At 48.2% G+C, this 19,276-nt stretch overlaps 1 protein-coding gene across 2 annotated transcripts in view; it reads right to left on the bottom strand.

Annotated features, from left to right (window-relative positions):
• Positions 1–19,276, bottom strand: part of WDR59 (WD repeat domain 59) — a 1,027,519-nt gene that overhangs the window by 41,534 nt on the left and 966,709 nt on the right. Inside the window, exons 24-25 of one of the 2 annotated variants that reach the window (XM_086945225.1) lie at positions 7,605–7,725; positions 4,199–4,341 (exon numbers count right to left, since the gene is read on the bottom strand). In XM_086945225.1, the coding sequence (XP_086801351.1) occupies positions 4,199–4,341; positions 7,605–7,725 (264 nt within the window). The remainder of the gene's footprint in view (positions 1–4,198; positions 4,342–7,604; positions 7,726–19,276) is intronic. The other variant, XM_086945226.1, reaches the window with a different exon arrangement.

The raw sequence follows: 19,276 nt of genomic DNA, 5'->3' as shown, positions 1-19,276 counted from the left end.
CCTGACTGCCAGCGTAGGCAGCTCGAGGCTGAGAGCCTCGGCCGCCCTACACAACACCAATGCGTAAGACGCTCCCTCCACCGTAGCCACGGTAGGAGGAGACAACATGCCAAGGTCTGGTGAGGTATCCAGATCACTGGCTTCCCCCAGTTCCTCTCTCCAGTCCGGTTCATAACCTAACTGGTCAGTCAAAGGGTCTACAGACCCCTCCCAGTCTTCCTCACCCTCCTCTGGCTGCCAATCTGGTCTCAAAGAGCCAGGGGCACAAAAGTATCTGTCGGCGCCGGCTCCGGCGTTGGTCGACGCTGGTCAGGCTCCGTGTCTATATCGGGATGGAGGCCGGGGTCGACGCCTGCTGGGGACACAACGGGCATCGGCTGCAGACGTGGTGCTGGTGGAAGCGGGGGTGGTGTAACTAGGTCGACCAGCACCGATCTGGATCCAGGCCAGGATCCAAGGGGGCCCTGCGGTGCCGAAGCCAAAGCTACCAGCGTCGAAGCCCCAGGGCACCCAGCTGAGTTCAAGGGCCCCGAAGGCGCGCCAGCGGAGTCGGGCTACCCAAAGATGGCGTGCATCGCTTCGTAAAATTGACTAAGCTGGGCAGGAGTCGCTCCAGGTCCCGGAAGGGAAACCCGGATTCTACCCTTCAGGCTTCGCACGCAGAGCGTCACAACCCGGATCCCTCGTCGCGTCGGCCGATAGAAGGGAGAAGTCGAAGAGCGACAGTGCTTCTTTGACTTCTTCTTGTGCCTCGACTTACATGACCGGAGTGAGAAGACTTGGATGAAGAATGATGGTGTTTTCGTGACTGGTTCCTCGACCTCCTACGCGACTGGGACCTTGAGCGGCGTGGAGCCGACTGCCCTGCCTCAAGAAGCTTTCATGACTGCTCATTCATGGTCCGGCAGTTGGAGCACGACTTGGGGTTGTGGTCGCGCTCCAGGCAGAAGAGGCACACGCAGTGCAGATACATCACCAACATCATTTGGCTACAGGAACCGCAAGCCTTGAAGCCGGGCCTCCCTGACGTGCACCGAGTCGAAGACTCAAAAACGATGTTGACAAAAGTCGCCAGAAAGTCAGTCAAAAAGTGACTGGAGGTACCGCTCTCTCCGGATCTGCGCTGGCTGGCGCGGAAAAAGAAAGAACTAATGTCAGTGCGTGAGGGCGACGTCTAGGTAGCTACTGCGACGTCATCCCGGCGACCAAAACGCCAACCACCAAACGCGGAGTCGACTGACGCCACCTTCCGACGTGCAGGGGTACTGCTGACAAAAAACTTTCTGGATCCATTCTGACGTCTGGGGGTCATTCTAAGGTAAGGAATTTATAACTAACTGTTTCTTTCAGATCAGCATATCCAATGCACTGCCCTATTTCTTATCATATGCCACTCTCAATATATCTTCTGCCTCAACTCTGGCTCATCTCATACCTCATTCTACTACTCTTTCAACGCACTACCCTATTTCTCACCCTATACCTTCATCAATATAACCTCTAGCTCCACTCTCTTATTCATCCTAAAACTTATACCACTACTATAATCCCCAAAATAATCCTTTCTAGACTCTTCCATGCTCTACCTTTTCTTACATAATCTCATACCTTTTACTATTCAATTCTCCCAAATAAGCCTTTCTATACCCTTACCTTTGACTCAACCCTTTCACCCACCTTAACTCGTGCCAAACCCACTCCTACTGCTATGAACCCCCCAAAAAACTAAAGAAAAAACAAAATTCTAGACCAATCCCACCTCTATTCCTCCTTCCCTCTTTTATCCCTCCACTATTCCTTTTCAATCCAAATAAAAGCTAACATGTCCACCACTCAAATTAATTGCATATTTCCCTATATTAAATCCCACTAATCCCGTCTGGGTTCTGGAATAGGCTGCTACTAACTGAAAATGCGCTTCAATACCTCCTCCGGTGGCTCAAGCACTATATAAATGCAAACATTTTCCCTTTTCAATCGGACAAACATATCCACTGCTCAAATTACTTTCATATTTCACTACATTCAACACCTCATCAGGGGTAGCAAGCGCTATATAAATGCAAACCTTTTCCCTCTTCTATCTCTCCCCTATCCTTCTCAATCCAAATAACATACTAACATATACACTGCTCAAATTACTTTCATATTTCACTATACTAATTCACCACTAATCCTTTATGGGTTCTGGAGTAGCGTGCTACTCACTGAAAAATCACTTCAACACCTCATCTGGGGTAGCAATCGCTATCCTTCTCAATCGAAATAACTTACAAACATATCCACTGCTCAAATTAATTTCATATTTTACTATACTAATTCACCACTAATCCTTTATGGGTTGAGGAGTAGCGTGCTACTCGCCGAAAAAGAGCTTCAAAGCCTCATCAGGGTCGTCCCGCTGCATCAGTGAGACCAGAGATGCAATGTGGAGTGAGGTAGTGTTCGTTGTGTTGCTGACAGGTCACGGTGCAAGCAACAGAGCCGGTTAGGTTAGTGGGAGTTGGTGTCGGTTGGCCCAGAATACGGTGTGTGACGAGGCGGTGCGTCATGAGACTAACGAGTGGTGCCCCCAGTCATGATGCGGTCACAAGTGAAAAAGTCAGCAGGCAGCGATAGCGTCAGAGAGACAAGGGCGGCAAAGTGAAGCGAGGCGGTGCGGCAAGCGGGGCCCACATGTCACCGTGCAAGCAGCGTCATGGTGGAGGCGGCATTGGTTGTTGTGGGTGAGACAGGGTTGCAGTGCGAGATGCGGCAGTGCCTTCTACGGTGCCATCAGGACACGGAGCCAGCAACAGAGTCAGTTACTTTTCCCTCTCTGTGGTAACTGAAACAATGGTTCCAGAAGCAGTTCCCAGATGTCGGTGAAGTCTTTGCAATCCCTGAGACTTCAGAACAGGAGGCAAGCTCTACTTCAAACACTTGGAGATACTTAGCGCAAGCAGAGAAAGCTCAGTCCAGTCCTTTCACTACCCAAGGCAGAAGCAGCAACTGCAGGCCAACCCCCAAAGCAACAATACAGCAAAGGGGCAATACTCCTCTTGAGAGCTCTTCTTCTTGGCAGGGACCTAGTCCAAACCAGTCTGATCCTCACTGGCCCAAATTCCCGGCAGGAGGTGGAGACAGCCTTGTCTAAAGCAGAAATCTCCTCCCCCTATATTAAATGCAGCCCAGCTCTATTCAGATCAGCCCTGACTCGTCCAGGAAAGGCAGGACATACCTTGACCCCCCAAGTGGCTGTCTGAAAAGAATGCACATTACCACGTCCTGTCACTCCAAAGCCAGACAGTCAATCTACAAATCCAGCAGAGGCACACAGGATGGCTAAGTGAGAAAATACCTACTTAGTAAAAGTGGTATTTTCAAACACAAAACATAAAAATCATCTTTATTGAAAGATGCATTTTTACATTCTGAGTCCAGGTATACTAAACACCATTTTCCTATTTTGTCCCAATGGGAAGTTATGCTTATAAGATGTTGAAGTAAACTCCCATTCTATCCTATGAGACAGACAGCCTTTATATAGTGAAAATTGTATTGCACTGTATTTCGCTAACAGGACATGTCACACACACCAGTACATGTCCTACCTTTCCCATACACAGCACCCTGCCCACAGGGATACCTTGGCCTACCTTAGGGGTGACTTACATGTAAGAGCAGGTAAGATTATAGCCTGGCATGTGGGTGCACTTGCCAGGTCGACATCGCAGTTACAAACTGCACGCAGACACTGAGTGGCACAACCAGAGCTGCAGGCCCACCATCAGCATTTGATGTAAGAGCCCTGGCACTCACAGTGCACTTTGCTAGGGACTTACCAGTAAACCAAATATGCCAATCATGTAAACACCAATCCATAATAAAATTTACAACAGGAGCACTTGCACTTTAACACTGAACAGCAGTGACAAAGTGAGCAGATACATTAAACCAGCAAAAACAGAGTAAAAACCAGGAGGTCAGAAAACAAAAAGTCTGGGGAAAAACGCCAAAAGATGCCAGGTCTAACAACTGTATACTAATTTTGTGCAAATAATGGGTAGCAAACACATTCATACTGTTTTCCTTTTTCTTACTAAGATATTCAGTGTTCCGTATATCCTACCCAACCTCACCCTTCTGTGAAGACAAGCTGACATATTACTTCCCAGCATTCGGTTGCTAAAAGTAGTGTCAACCAACACATACTCACCAATACCTCTGTGGGGTTCTGGCGGAGTGGATACAAACTTCAGAACCTCGGCCCGTTTTTCTCGCAGTCCCCACCGGTATAGGATCTCACCGTAACACTTCTTGAAGTCATCAAACTGTGGGGTGTTGGCAGGATCAAGAAGTCTGCGTGGAACAACACAAGCACACACCGTTAAGAAACCCTACAGTGATATTGAGGTGTATAACTGACCAGCTAAACTGCAACTTCCTCCCTTCGTTTTGAATATTGCTTAAGAATCCAGTTTTCTCTAAGAAGCAGCCAACTGCAGATATTTGCATTTACAAAAATTCTAAAGCATCCAGTAATTAAAAAGAATAGGCATATTGGCCTAAAGTGCAGATAATATGTATGTTGCAGAGGCTTGCAGAAATAGGAATAGTGGGGCCCTAACAGAGGTGTGGTGTCCATAGATGTAGAGGCTGTGTGACCCTGCGTTAGATATGCTTTTGCCAGGAAGTGGTAAACCTTTTACCCAGGGAAAGAGTTTGCGATACCCACCAAATACAGAAAGTGCAGCATAAAAAGGTGCAAATGAAATGAAATGAAATGAAATGAAATGAAATGAAATGAAAAAAATATTTCTAGAGCGCACTGCGGCCAAGCGGCTTCCTGGCGCTAGGGGCAAATCAGTATAAACAGAGGATCCCAGAGAATTTAACCAGGGAAGGTATTTACTACTCTATTACCTACAGTCGCCCCCTCTTCAAGTCTTGTTGGACTTCACTGGCAATATGGAACGGGATCAACGCACTCTTCCACAGCACCAAGCAGTGCTTTAAAAAAGTTGGAAGCCCAACTAGGCTTCCCTGCCTCCAGGCAAAGATTCCCTTGAAGCAACCTTGCAATCCCATATTCCGGTTCCTTCACACTCTTTCCGAAGGCAGAGTCCTTAAAAATAAGTGTGGGGATTGCTCATGTAGTGCCTGTTCTGGTGAAAAAGCAACCTGGCCCGTCTCCCCTCTTAGGAAAGATCACAAAAACTCCAACTCCAGACATAATTGAAGCAAAAAAAAAGGTCATTACTGAGGTTTGTCCATAAATGTTCTTCATCATAGCTTGATGCATACTTTGTAGAATGAAGAATATAGTGAATAATGTTTGAAAAAACACATGACGTGTAGTTGAACAACTCACTGCTTTAAAAATCACATGCAGTAAATGTGTCAATGGAAAGCTACTTCCACAATGTCTGCCATTATGGTCTGGGCATAAATGCACTTTTGATAGCGAACAACCTTCACAGAATAACACTAACACACACTGAAAGGCCCAAACCGTGCCAAAGAATCTTTGGCTGGAAATTGCAAAAAACACAGTTGATGGACAGAATGTAGAACAATGTCATACATTCACCCCAGTACAAGGATCTGGGCCTAAATCCATCGTTTTTTTGCACTCCACACCACCCTGGGTTAGACACTGGCTATATGCAAATCAGCTCTGACCCTGTGCCTCATGGGAACAGTCCAGTCCGAACTATCAAGCCATGTCTTTCCCAGACCGGAATCAAGCATCCAAGGACCGGTTTCTGGCTATCAGCCTTCATCAGACTGGATAGCTTGACTCCAGTGGTGTGGAGAGCCTGGGACTCACGTCTGAGTATACCCAGCACACACGGGGTGAAAATTGCAAAAAAACCTGTTGATGGACAGAATGTAGAACAATGTCATACATTCACCCCAGTACAAGGATCTGGGCCTAAATCCATCGTTTTTTTGCACTCCACACCACCCTGGGTTAGACACTGGCTATATGCAAATCAGCTCTGACCCTGTGCCTCATGGGAACATTCCAGTCCGAAGTACCAAGCCATGTCTTTCCCAGACCGGAATCAAGCATCCAAGGACCGGTTTCTGGCTAGCAGCCTTCATCAGCCTGGATAGCTTGACTCCAGTGGTGTGGAGAGCCTGGGACTCACGTCCGAGTATACCCAGCACACTCTGGGTGAAAATTGCAAAAAACACAGTTGATGGACAGAATGTAGAACAATGTCATACATTCACCCAAGTACAAGGATCTGGGCCTAAATCCATCGTTTTTTTGCACTCCACACCACCCTGGGTTAGACACTGGCTATATGCAAATCAGCACTGACCCTGTGCCTCATGGGAACAGTCCAGTCCGAACTACCAAGTCATGTCTTTCCCAGACCGGAATCAAGCATCCAAGGACCGGTTTCTGGCTATCAGCCTTCACCAGCCTGGATAGCTTGACTCCAGTGGTGAGGAGAGCCTGGGACTCACATCTGAGTATACCCAGCACACTTTGGGTGAAAATTGCAAAAAACACAGTTGATGGACAGAATGTAGAACAATGTCATACATTCATCCCAGTACAAGGATCTGGGCCTAAATCCATTGTTTTTTTGCACTCCACACCACCCTGGGTTAGACACTGGCTATATGCAAATCAGCTCTGACCCTGTGCCTCATGGGAACAGTCCAGTCCGAACTACCAAGCCATGTCTTTCCGAGACCAGCACACTCAAACGTGAGTCCCTTGCTCACTTTGCCACTGGATTCAAGCAAGCCAGGCTGAAGACGACTGGAATGCCAGAAACTGGTCCTCGGAAGCTTGTTTCCGGTCCAGGGAAGACATGGCTTGGCAGTTCGGGCTGGACTGTTCCCATGAGGCACAGGGTCAGACTGATTTGCATATAGCCATGTCTGAACTGGGGTGGCAAAGTGGGCTAAAGAACGGTGATGGATTAAACCCAGATCTTTTGACTGGGTGTGAGTGTTTGATTGATTCAGATGCTCCGTCCATCACCACCCCCTTTTGTACCGCTTTTGGCCGCCATAAGTGTGGCAGGGTATACTCAGACGTGAGTCCCTTGCTCACTTTGCCACTGGATTCAAGCAAGCCGGGCTGAAGACGGCTGGAATGCCAGAAACCGGTCCTCTGAAGCTTGTTTCCGGTCCAGGGAAGACATGGCTTGGCAGTTCGGGCTGGACTGTTCCCATGAGGCACAGGGTCAGACTGATTTGTATATAGCCATGTCTGAACTGGGGTGGCAGAGTGGGCTAAAGAACGGTGATGGATTAAACCCAGATCTTTTGACTGGGTGTGAGTGTTTGATTGATTCAGATGCTCCGTCCATCACCACCCCCTTTTGTAAAGAATCTTTGGCAGCATGTGTGGTTTAATCACAGTGCATCCACACATCAGTAATACCTAAAGACAGACGGTTACATAATCCAAATAAAACCTAGAACTCTGCTGACACCCATCATGCAGCCTATAATGTAAAGTACTTATATGATCTTTATTTTTAAGATCAAATAAAGTTATTTGATTGATTGACACCCAGAGTGTGGAGACTGCTCACTGGAAATGTAATTGTTAAATGTCACTGGTTTCAAAGAAAATGCACAATCTCACTTACTTTTTGTTTTTGTCGTGCTGGTCACGCTCTCGCTCACGAGGGTCGAGGTGTACTGTTCCATAGCGAGAATCTTCAGGCGATGACTCAATCCACGTGATTGCTTGTTCAGGGTCCCGGCTAACTGCAGAAGATCGAGAAAAGACAAATCTACTGTTATAAGGCCACAGCTAGCCCCAGAGTATTTTGGTATGTGTGAAATACGAGGAAAATAGAGGAAAGGAGTGCTGATGATCTTCAATATGGGCCTATACAAACACAGTTGCTTTAGTCCTCCCTTTCGGTATTGTTTAGTTTACCTGTATTGCTTGAGAAACCACATCTGTCACAGTCATGTTGTCTGTACCGTGGGCTCATCTGAGAGACATTTGCATGCTGTAACAGGGTTGAGAAAACAAGCATTGGCAAAGCCAATAGGTCTTGCATATGCAAGAGCTATTGGCTTTGCCGTGTGTTTTAGCCATGTTGTACAGCTTTGTGGCTTCTGTTCAGCATGGCTAAAACTTAAGTTGGAGGAGCGGCGTGGAGTAGGGAGGGGTAGATTGGGGTAGAGTGGAATGGGAAGATTGGGGTAGAGTGGGGTAGATTGGGGGTTAAATGGAGTGGGGTGGATTGGAGAGATGGGTAGATTAGCATGGTAGACTGGAGTAGGGTAGATTGGGGTGGAGTGGGGTAGGTTGGAGTTGAGTAGACTAGGGAAAATTAGAGTTGAGTAGCTAGGGGTGGGGTAGATTAGGTGAATTATAGTAGGGTAGAATGGAATGGAGTGAGTAGGGCTATCTTAGGGTCGTTTGCAGTGGGGTAGATTGGAGAGGGTAGTTTGGAAAGGGGTAGGGTAGATTGGGGTGGAGTGGGTCAGATTGAATCGGAGCAGGGTAGATTTTAGTGGCAGTAGATTGGGGAACGTGGAATGGAGTGTTGTAGATTGAGGTAGAGGGGAGTGGGGTATATTGGGTGGATTAGAGTGGGTAGACTGGAGTGGGCTAGAGTGGAGTGGGGTAGATTAGACTGGAGTGGTGTGGAGTAGAAATTGGAGTCAAGTGAGATACATTGGGGAAGAGGAGTGGGTAGAGTGGAGTGGGGAAGATTAGGGTGGAATGGGGTTGATTAGGGTTGAATGGGGTTGATTAGGGTAGAATGGGGATGATTAGGGTAGAATGGGGTTGATTAGGGTGGAATGGGGTTGATTAGGGTGGAATGGGGCACATCAGGGTGGAAAGGAGTGAGGTAGGCTGGAGTGGAGTAGATTAGAGTGTAGTAGATAGGGGTGGGGTAGATTAGGTGGATTATAGAAGGGTAGAATGGAATGGAGTGAGTAGGGCTATCTTAGGGTCGTTTGCAGTGGGGTAGATTGGAGTAGGGTAGTTTGGAAAGGGGTAGGGTAGATTGAGGTGAAGTGGGTCGGATTGGATTGGAGCAGGGTAGATTTTAGTGGCGTGTGGTAGATTGGGGAAAGTGGAATGGAGTGATGTAGATTGGGGTAGAGGGGAGTGGGTTAGATTGGGTGGATCAGAGTGGGTAGACTGGAGTGGGGTAGAGTGGAGTGGGGTAGATTAGACTGGAGTGGGGTGGAGTCGATATTGGAGTCAAGTGAGATACATTGGGGAAGAGGAGTGGGGTAGTGTAGAGTGGAGTGGGGAAGATTAGGGTGGAATGGGGTTAATTAGGGTGGAATGCGGTTGATTAGGGTGGAATGGGGTTGATTAGGGTGGAATGGGGTTGATTAGGGAGGAATGGGGTTGATTAGGGTGGAATGGGGCACATCAGGGTGGAAAGGAGTGAGGTAGGCTGGAGTGGAGTAGATTAGAGTGTAGTAGATAGGAGTGGGGTAGGTTGGAGTGGGGTAGACAGAAGAGGGATGATTGGAGTGGGGTAGCATGGAGTGGAGATGGGTGGTTAAGAGCGGAGTGGTGTACATTGCAGTGAGGTGGCGTGAAGTGGTGTTGAGTGGAGTAAATGGGGGTAGATTGGGGAGTGGGGTAGATTGGAGTGGGGTAGACTGGGTAGATTGAAGGGGAGTGGGGTAGATTGGAGTGGAGTGGGGTAGACTGGGTAGATTGAAGCAGAGTGGGTAGATTTGGGTGGAGTGAAGTAGATTGGAGTGGAGATGATTTGGATAGATTGGAGTGGGGTAGAGTGGAGTGGGGTAGAGTGGGGTGGAGTAGATTGGAGTGGCATAGGGTAGATTGTGGTAGAATGTGGTAGATTGGAGTGAAGTGCGGTACATTTGATCGTAGTTGAGTGAATTGGGGTAGGCCGGAGTGGGGTAGATTGAAGTCGGGTTGATTGGAATGGTGCAGATTGGGGAGGGGTAAATTGCGGTGGGGCAGATTGGAGTGGAGTGGGATAGATTGAAGTGGAGTGGGGTAGACTGAAGTGGAGGAGCTTGGGGTAGATTGGAAGGGAGTAAATTAGGATAGATTGTGGCAAAGTGGAGTGGTGTACTTTGCAGTGGAGTGCTGTGTCGTGGAGTGGCGTAGAGTCGAGTGGCATGCTGTAGAGTGTGTTAGAGTGGAGGGGCATAGAATGGAGTGTCATAGGATAAAGTGGTGCGGCATAGAGTGATGTGGCATAGTGGGGTGTATGCATGGTGTGGTAGTGCACTGCCATTACAGATAACACATTTTCAATTGAAATTACCATTACATTTGCACCGCAATACGGTTTTACTGCTCACAAATGATAATGTGTGCAAATGTCATCATCTAGTGTAATGATGTGTTTTGATCGCATTCAAATATTTGTTTCCACCAAACTTTAGAATTACAAAAAAATGTGCTCCATTTGTACAAATTCGGATATATTCTGAAACATCAGCACAATTAATTTTTTATGTTGTGTGCTAAAAACACCCCCTCAGCTTACATGGGTACTCAGAAGGACTGTCACATAAATTCTCTCACTTTGAACTCCGAGAAAGAAAAGTAAACATCAAGGCCCCTCAGAAGTCAGCTTGAAATGTGACCTCTGTCTTTGAATGCACAGCAAATGTGATAAGATAAGAATAAGATTTAAAGACATGTTTACAGAAAGTGACATTGCAGAAGATGACAACAAACAAGGTTTGGGAGAAAGACTGGCCAAACTCAAGCTGGACAGCTTAAAACAAATAAAGCCAGTAAATACAAATCCAGAAAATGAAAGTTACAAACCCCAATCCCAATGCTCAGCAATGGATGGAATGCATTCCTGTCAGCCTTCTGATTTCCCCCTGGAAGTCTTTAGCAAACCAGACAGAAGTGCTGTCTGGTATGTTTCGACCTAATAAGGATACAGTTAATGTGCAGCTCTAAGCTCAGATCTTCTAAATGTAAAAGAGGATGTCAATACTGACTTTATTTAAAGTGATTTATTGTTCTGTGAACTCTCTCTGATTGTCTACTGATAGATCACGCAACTTTATGACGTTCAGTCTTTGTTAGTCCACGGGGACGCAATGCGTTATCTAAGCAGCGTTACAGACACTGCAACAGAAGTAACACTCTCTATTATCACCTTCTTCATGCACACGTATTGACACAACTATATATAAAACTGGAACTGGTTACAAGATGGCATTTCACTTGGTGCTAATCCTTTGTTTATGTTTTCACTATTAAGTATGAGCATTGTTGTTTCATGCCAGGTGCATGATCAAGGTCAACTTTGTCGGCCGAACCCCAATGAGGGGTTTCAATTATTAAAGAACATTGGATCTACTGAGTGTGTGCTTTCTTTCCTGTGGATATAAGGAAACTGCTATCTATTTATCTGTGTATTGCCCAAAATTCCTTCCTACCAAAAGGTTGATGATGCTGTGTGTGGTTGGATTAATTTATTGATGTCTGGCTGCCATCAAACGTGTTTCGGGTGAACACAGCCTTACTCACCAATGCACTGGTGAGCAAGGCTGTGTTCAGGGGAAACCCATTAGATGGCAGCCGGACATCGATAAACTAAAACAACCACGCACAGTGTCATCATCCTTTTGGTTTAAAGGAGTTTTACAGAATTTGCTGAGTTTGGAAAGGGGATGCGTCCTTTGGCAATCAGCAAACAAATTGGAGAAACACACAGACAGACACGCAGACACAGACAGACAGACACACATTCCCCTCCCACCCCCCCCCCCCCCCCACCCCCCACCGCTGGCAGTCACCAGTAGGTAGTTTATAGTTAGGACCTAATTTCCATATGGAAAGTATTTCATGTTTTGCTAATAACTTTGGTGTAATTTGACGAATTGTCACCAAATTTTCAAAACTAATGTGCCATTCACTTCAGCTGTTGTCTGTAAAGTTGTGACGTGAGTCATCAAGTGGGGTCCGAGAAAAAGGGGGCTCCCAAAACAGGTTATCCCCATGCAATTTTCATAGGGATTTTAGATACAGATACAGCTCTAACCGCTAAATGGAATTACACCAAATGTGTCAGAAAGCTAGCTCTTGGTCCAGAAAGAGTACTTTTTAGGTCGAGCAGACCTACCCTCAATGCGTGAGCATTGATGGTGTCTGCTTCATTAGGTCGAGCAGACCTACCCTCAATGCGTGAGCATTGATGGTGTCTGCTTCAGACCTAATGTGGCCCGTATTTGGGAATGTGGACACGAGAGGGTGCACGAGCGCAGATTTGCTCAGATTTGACCTCGTGAGCGCGCACGTCACCGTGCCCCTCTCGTGCCTTACATTCCCGTGCTCACACAGCCAGCCCCCACACCCCTGCACACAGGCACACGTACACGCAGGCACACACACAGGTACAACACACGCAGGCACATACAAGCGCACCCGCCCGCCGCCTCCGCCGCCCCCCGCCTACATACACACACACACACTCCCAACCCCGCTCACCGGGCACACGCATGGCTTCCATCATTGGGGGGGGGCGGGCACCGGCAATGTGCCCCGAGGCCCCCCCTCACCGGGTCTCCTATACTCTTCCCCGTCCCACAGCCTCACAGCACTCCAAGACTGCAGGCGCCGCCACTGTCACGAGCCGCAGGGAACGCCGACGTGCACGCTCACGGCGTCACGCTCCTGCCCTCTCGCGTCTCTTCTGCGCTCCAGGCCGACGTGCGCCAAATACAGGAAAACAAACGTGAAAGTAGTAATCCCACGAGCTGAGTGCTCCTGGCTGGTCGAACAGCACTGACGAAACGATACACTGAAGGGAGTGTTACTGCCCTGGAAAAGCCCTCTGCAGAGCAGAGGTGGAGACAACATGGGTGGTGTGGCGTCTCAGGTGCAATTTCGAGCATTTACGCCCTCACCCAAGCTTTGCAACGTAGCAGTTCAGCATGCTTTTCGTAGGATTACCACCCAGTAAAACAACTGTGTTTTGTTGCTCACCCTCTTCAGCTTTTGCAAAGAGGTGTAAAATGTGACCGGAAAATTACCCGTAGTACAAAAAAAACATGCAGTAAAGTGTTTGGCAATCCCGGCACCCTCGTGTTATTCCACATTCTGGGGCTCACACTCATCCTGACGTTAAAGGGCGTGCTGGTACCTGCCGGAACCGATAATGCTGAACCCGTTATTGCTGCCTCATTTTACTGATTCAGAAAAGGGGGTGGTGATGAACAGGCCAACTCGGAATAGGGCCCTTGGTAGTGACACAGCATTATTCTGCAAACAACTCTACTGCACAGGTTTTCAAAGCACCAGGCAAATCATATCCTGCTATTTGTTTGATCCCTGTCCCCTAGCAACAAGGAAATTTTTGACCCCCTGTGGCCTCTTGCAGTGCCTTGATTAGGCACCTGCCTACTAATATACACTGAAAACAGTGACTCTTCACACATGCCCCAGACTGGGAAGCCCCCCCCCCCCCTCTTTTTAGCGCCAGAATAGCCCCCTGGACGAGGCACATGCTTTACAAGTCCAGTTAACATAACATACCATAATATAAACAGCATGTGTCTGTGTACATTTGTGGGTGATAAAGTGCACGAACACTGTGGAAACTGGACTGGCGACGGGGGTTCCCCCTCCCATGGAGCCTGCCACTCTCTTCCCCGGCACTTTGTATGAACTAAGCTTCCTTGTGTGAAGTCCTCTGCCAGCACATATTTCAGATTCATATCGTGACCCATATTCACTGAAATAATAAACAACTCTATTCAATCTCTCTCTCTCTCTCTCCATCCTGTCCTCAGAGGAGTTTATGTATTTAATGATTTCCTACTCATAGCAGCCAAGTGCATTCTTGCTAGCGGAGCACGTTATATTCTTGGACTAGAGGTTTCATTTTTTTTTAACATGTAAGTCACGTAAATACAACACATGTTGCATTACAAATGCTATACGTGTCACATTTGCGAAAGTTATAACTATTGGTATTGTAAATAACAAAGCTATTAATTTCGCTATTTTAAAAAACAAAACATAAATAAAAAATTTGTCATTTACAATACCAATAGCTCAAACTTTCCTAATGCGAGACCTATTGCATTGCAAATGCTTGTTATAATTTGGTGTTAATCCGTTCTGTAGTTTTCAAAGCAAAAAATATGTGTATATCTTGAGATGCCGACAAGCACCAATAGCAATGCCTTGATTAGCTGTCACCACTTCAACCACAAAGTTGTGGCAGCCATCTGGAGACTCTGACTTGACTAAGTCTCAAGAAATAATTTAAAAAAAAACACAAGGAAGCAGGGTAGGAATACCCTGACCCCCCTAGGCGTGATCGTGGGGTCCCCCAGAAATCCCGCATGGGACCAAAATCATTGTTTTTATTTACTAAGCCATGAATTCGCAGAAGATATGCAGCAACAAATATAAAAAACAAACATGGCCTCCGATGCTGTTTTTTTTTTTTACGCCTCCAGGTGGCTCAGGGCCAGGGGTGGAACAATAGATATAGGCTGATTTCAGGCCTGTGGACACCAGGGCCTGGCCTTTTAAAAACAAGTGGGAGTGAGGCACGCAGTCCCCCTCCAGGCCTAGTTTCAGCCCAGGGACTACATTTCGGGGCCAGAACGTAATCAAAAAGGGGAAGGGGGCACACAGCCCCTCTCCCGAGCTGATTGTAGCCCCAGAGACCTCATCAAATGGGGCCTGGCCATATATAGAATTTTTTAAAGCTCTCAAGGACCTTGTGGCTAAAAAGCCCTCTGTGGACGTTATTGGCTCCAACACTCATTGTGAAACGCTGGCGGCCTTTTTCATGGAGAAGGTTCACACCATCTATAGAGCCTTTCCCACGGTCGTGCATACAGGCGCCGGGCTGCATGGTCTCCCCAGACAGGTGGTGTTAGATTCCTTCCCCTGTCTTACACCGGAGATTTTTAAGACTCTGGCCCTTCAAGTTAAGTCAGGGTCTCCGGCAGACCCGCTCAAGCCAGCAATGTTTAGAGACCTGATACCCTTTAATCCAGTCTGCAATCTGATTAACATCTCGCTCACGTCTGGCCTGGTACCTTCGAAGTGGAAGCAGGCAGTAGTAATGCCCAATTTGAAGAAGCCATCTCTCGATCCCAGTAAATCGGAGAACTTTCGCCCGATCTCGCTTCTCCCGTGGCCAGCTAAAGTCGCGGAGGCGCATGTCAACATCGCCCTTTCTGACCATCTTTCGCGCACCAGCGTTCTGGATGTCACACAGAATGGTTTTCGAGCTGGCCACAGTATGGAGACAGCACTCCTATTTATGGTGGAGCATTTACGGGCGGTGCTCGATGCGGGTCAAACGGCGGCGCTTGTTTTATTAGATCTGAGCGCCGCCTTTGACACCGTCTCGCATGGGATCCTCTTGCAGCGCCTTGAGGAGGCAGGCGTGACGGGCATTGCATTGCAGTGGTTTCGATAGTTTCTGGCGGACCGTTCTTTCTGTGTGGCTGTCCCGCCCCATCAGTCCAAATTCCATCCTCTGACGCTTGGGGTCCCGCAGGGTTCCTCGCTGAGCCCCACGTTGTTCAATCTGTACGTGAGGCCGCTGGCTGAGGTCGTAAACCAATGCGGTATGACCATGGTGTCATACGCGGACGATACTCAGCTAGCGGTCACGATCAGCGGGGATTCTGAGATGGAGGCCCCAAGATTCCGGGACGGACTACGGGCGGTGGCCAGTTGGATGACGTCCAACTGTCTCCAACTGAATGCCAAAAAAACAGAGATTATGGTCTTTGGCAAACAGACGGAACTCTGGGGCGACACTTGGTGGCCCCCTGAGTTGGGTCCCACCCCCGCTCCGGTTTTGGAGATAAAAAATCTGGGGGTGTGGTTAGACCCTACTCTCAGTTTTGCACGCCACACCAAAAGGACTGCGGCCTGCTGCTTTGGCATTTTGCGTAACTTGAGACCTGCACTCAAATTTTTTGACGCCGCGACCCGTCAACTTGTTGTTCAGGTGACGGTGCTGTCTCGGCTTGATTATGCCAGCTCCCTTTTTATAGGGTTAAATCAGGCCGAGCTCACCCGCCTCCAGCGAGTGCAAAATGCAGCCGCCAGAGCAGTTGTAGGCCTTCCTAGGTTTTGTCCTGTGTCTCAAACCTTGCGTGCTCTCCATTGGCTACCCATCAGGCAGAGGGTTCACTTTAAAGTACTATGCATGTCCTTTTAGATCTTAAAAGGTCCCTCCGCCCAGATTCTTCATAACCTTCTGTGTCCTTACATTCCGGGTCGCTCCCTACGTTCTTCGGACCGTGAATTAGCAGCAGTCCCACGTTTCAAACGCAGCCGAGTTGGGGGGCGCTCCTTTCGGGTGCGTGCTGCTGCTCTGTGGAATGCCCTTCCATTTGAAATTCGGACCCTTGTCGACCTGCTCTCATTCCGTAGGGCTGTCAAGACTCTACTGTTCCCATAGTCATCTTCCTTCTTAACGTTCATCTTTTCAGTTATGTTGTGTGGCTTCCTTGTCAGGCGCCGGGACGCTCCTTCGCTGGAGCAGCTGTGCGCATAATAAATGCCAATAACATAACATAACATAGCGGGGGCTGCGTGCCAACCCTCTAAGTGCCATTAATGGCCTTAGAGACCCTGCGGGCACCCATCTTCTTTTGGAAAGGCCCGAGGAAATGGGGTCCAATGGGGTTGAAATCAGCTTGGTGCCCCCATCCCTCATTGTAACATGGCCATACCCTGAGGGATGGTGTACCCGGGGCCAAAATCGACAGGGGGTGTGGGCACCATGCCCACCCTCCCTGAAAAATGTGTCAGGCCCAGGGTGATTGGGGTCCCCAGTGCCAAAAGCAGGCCGGGGAGTGGGCGGTGGGTTGGCTGCCTTTGGAGGTTGGCCACAAGGGTCATCTGCAGCTGGGGATTGGCCACAGGGGCTGAACCCTGGACGTGTGCGGCAGCAGTTGGATTTACCAATAGTAGTTAAATATTACTTTACATTTAAAAACACGCATTCAATGAAAAAAACAAAGGTCACAGGGACGTTTTAGTTAGGAAATAGCATAAAAAACAGAAATTCACTGGAAAACAAGCATTGGAAATGCAATAGGTCTCGCAGCATTAGAGTTAGTGCTTTTAGAATTGTTTATGGGTTTTTTTGTAAATCTTTAGCATTTTTGTTTCCTGTAGCCAATGCTAAAGAATTAAAAAAAAAAAGCCATAAACATTTCTAAAAGCTCTAACTCAAATGCTCCGAGACCTATTGCACTGTGTGAGGGTGAGTGAGGGTGAGTGAGGGTGAGGGTGGGTGAGGGTGAGTGAGGGGTTGAGGGTGAGTGAGGGTGAGGGGTTGAGGGTGAGTGAGGGGTTGAGGGTGAGCGAGGGTGGGTGAGGGTGAGTGAGGGTGAGGGTGAGTGAGGGTGAGGGAGAGTGAGGGTGAGTGAGGGTGAGTGAGGGTGAGGGTGAGTGAGGGTGAGGGTGAGTGAGGGTGAGGTATTGAGGGTGAGTGAGGGTAGAGGGTGAGAGAGGGTGAGGGTGAGTGAGTGTGAGGTGTTGAGGGTGAGTGAGGGTGAGGCGTTGAGGGTGAGTGAGGGTGAGTGTGGGTGAGGGTGAGTGAGGGTGAGGTGTTGAAGGTGAGTGAGGGTGAGTGTGGGTGAGGGTGAGGGAGGGTGAGGGGTTTAAAATGTTACTCAACAAGTGATTAAATTGCATCCTAAAGTACGTAACAGCTTTTTACTAACAGAGCCCCTTCTATCACTCAGAGTAAAATATTTATTGAAAAGTTGCAATTTGCACTTAGCACAAAAAAGTCTATGTGCACACTTATAATAAAAGGTGCCCCTCTTTTATTATGTGCATTCCGGTGATGATAAGGTTTTTTTCAAGCACAGCAGTGAACTGAAAGAATTTGCTGCAGTGGGGGTCAGAGCAGAAAGTCAAAGCATGCCGCCCGCGGCTGACGGGAGCGGCGCCAGCACCTCTGCGTGTGCCGTGGAGGAAAATGCCTGCTGAAGGGGGTGAGCAGTACTACTGGCAGGCCGTTCCCAGAGTATGGGTGAAAGAAATCCGTGCCCTAAGAGGTGTATGCCAGCAAGGTACGTTCCCAACCCAAGCGGAAACGAAGACCACAGAAAAGTAGCGAGATCTGGGAGTTTCCGAAAAGCAACTCCTGCCCCTTCTCCCCACGCAGCGTGGGTAACGAGCGATACAGCGACGGGGCGAGGAGGGAGACAGACGATGGGCCGGTATAGCAGCACGAGTGGCACAGGAAGACGAAACAACGCCTGCCATTCCTGACGCCGCAGTGGAAGGCCAAATTGCTGGGGGGTAGGGCAGGGGAGGGGGCGGAGCGGGGAGAGGGAACAGACGGAGGGAAGGCCAGATAAGGGGAGGGGGGAGGAGAGTAGGAGGAGGAGAGTAGGGTTTGCAGTTTGGTGACTAAGTTGAGGATGGTCTGGCCACTTCCTCAATGAGTCTGTGATCCGTGCTATTTAGTTGTCTATTCTATGATTGCAGGAGTCTGAGCTGGACGTTTTCTTGCGAAATTGTTGGTTTATATGTGTGGCGTCATTACACTGGCTTGTAAATTACCGTTATTTTCTCCTCAAGCGAAAGGATCGGAGACACGGCGGGCAGGGGAGGGGGCGGAGCGGGTAAAATAAACAAACAAGACGGAGGGAAGAGAGGGGAGGGGGGAGGAGAAATGCGACACGGCGGGAAGGGGAGGGGGCGGAGCGGGTAAAATAAACAAACAAGACGGAGGGAAGAGAGGGGAGAGGGGAGGAGAAATGCGACACAGCGGGAAGGGGAGGGGGCGGAGCGGGTAAAACAAGACGGACGTGCATGCGCTTTTAAGCTCAATGCGCATGCGCATTGAGCTTAAAAGTCACGGGCACTGCAAGGAATCGCCACGATTCCTTGCAGTGGATAAAGAGTGGATAAGCCCCCATAGTCTCGCTTGCTCGATGCGCATGCGCATCGACAGGCGAGACCTAAAAAGGTTACAGGGACGTTATAGTTAAGTAATCACATTTTTAAAAAACCTCAGAAATTCACCCAAAAAAACTAAGGTTACATGGATGTAATAGTTAGGTTCAGATTTGATACATAAAACCATAGAAATTCAGCACTTATTATTATCTCAAGAAAATATAACTCATGTTCTAAGGTAAGTATAACTCGCACCCTCGCCATGTACTGTTAATTACTCCACATATTAGATTAGTCATGACATCCTCCATGACATCATTGATAATATCACTTTGACATTTTACAGTGTTCCTATTGGATGGTTGCTGTTTTTGTCTCAAGCTACCACACTGATTTTGTTTAGCATTATGCATGCAACCAATAATGGTTGAG

Source organism: Lissotriton vulgaris, chromosome 12 (assembly GCF_964263255.1).
Source record: "Lissotriton vulgaris chromosome 12, aLisVul1.2, whole genome shotgun sequence".
Lineage (NCBI taxonomy): Eukaryota > Metazoa > Chordata > Amphibia > Caudata > Salamandridae > Lissotriton > Lissotriton vulgaris.
The sequence above is the reverse complement of the archived record's forward strand: the minus strand, read 5'-3'. Positions and strand labels throughout refer to the sequence as shown.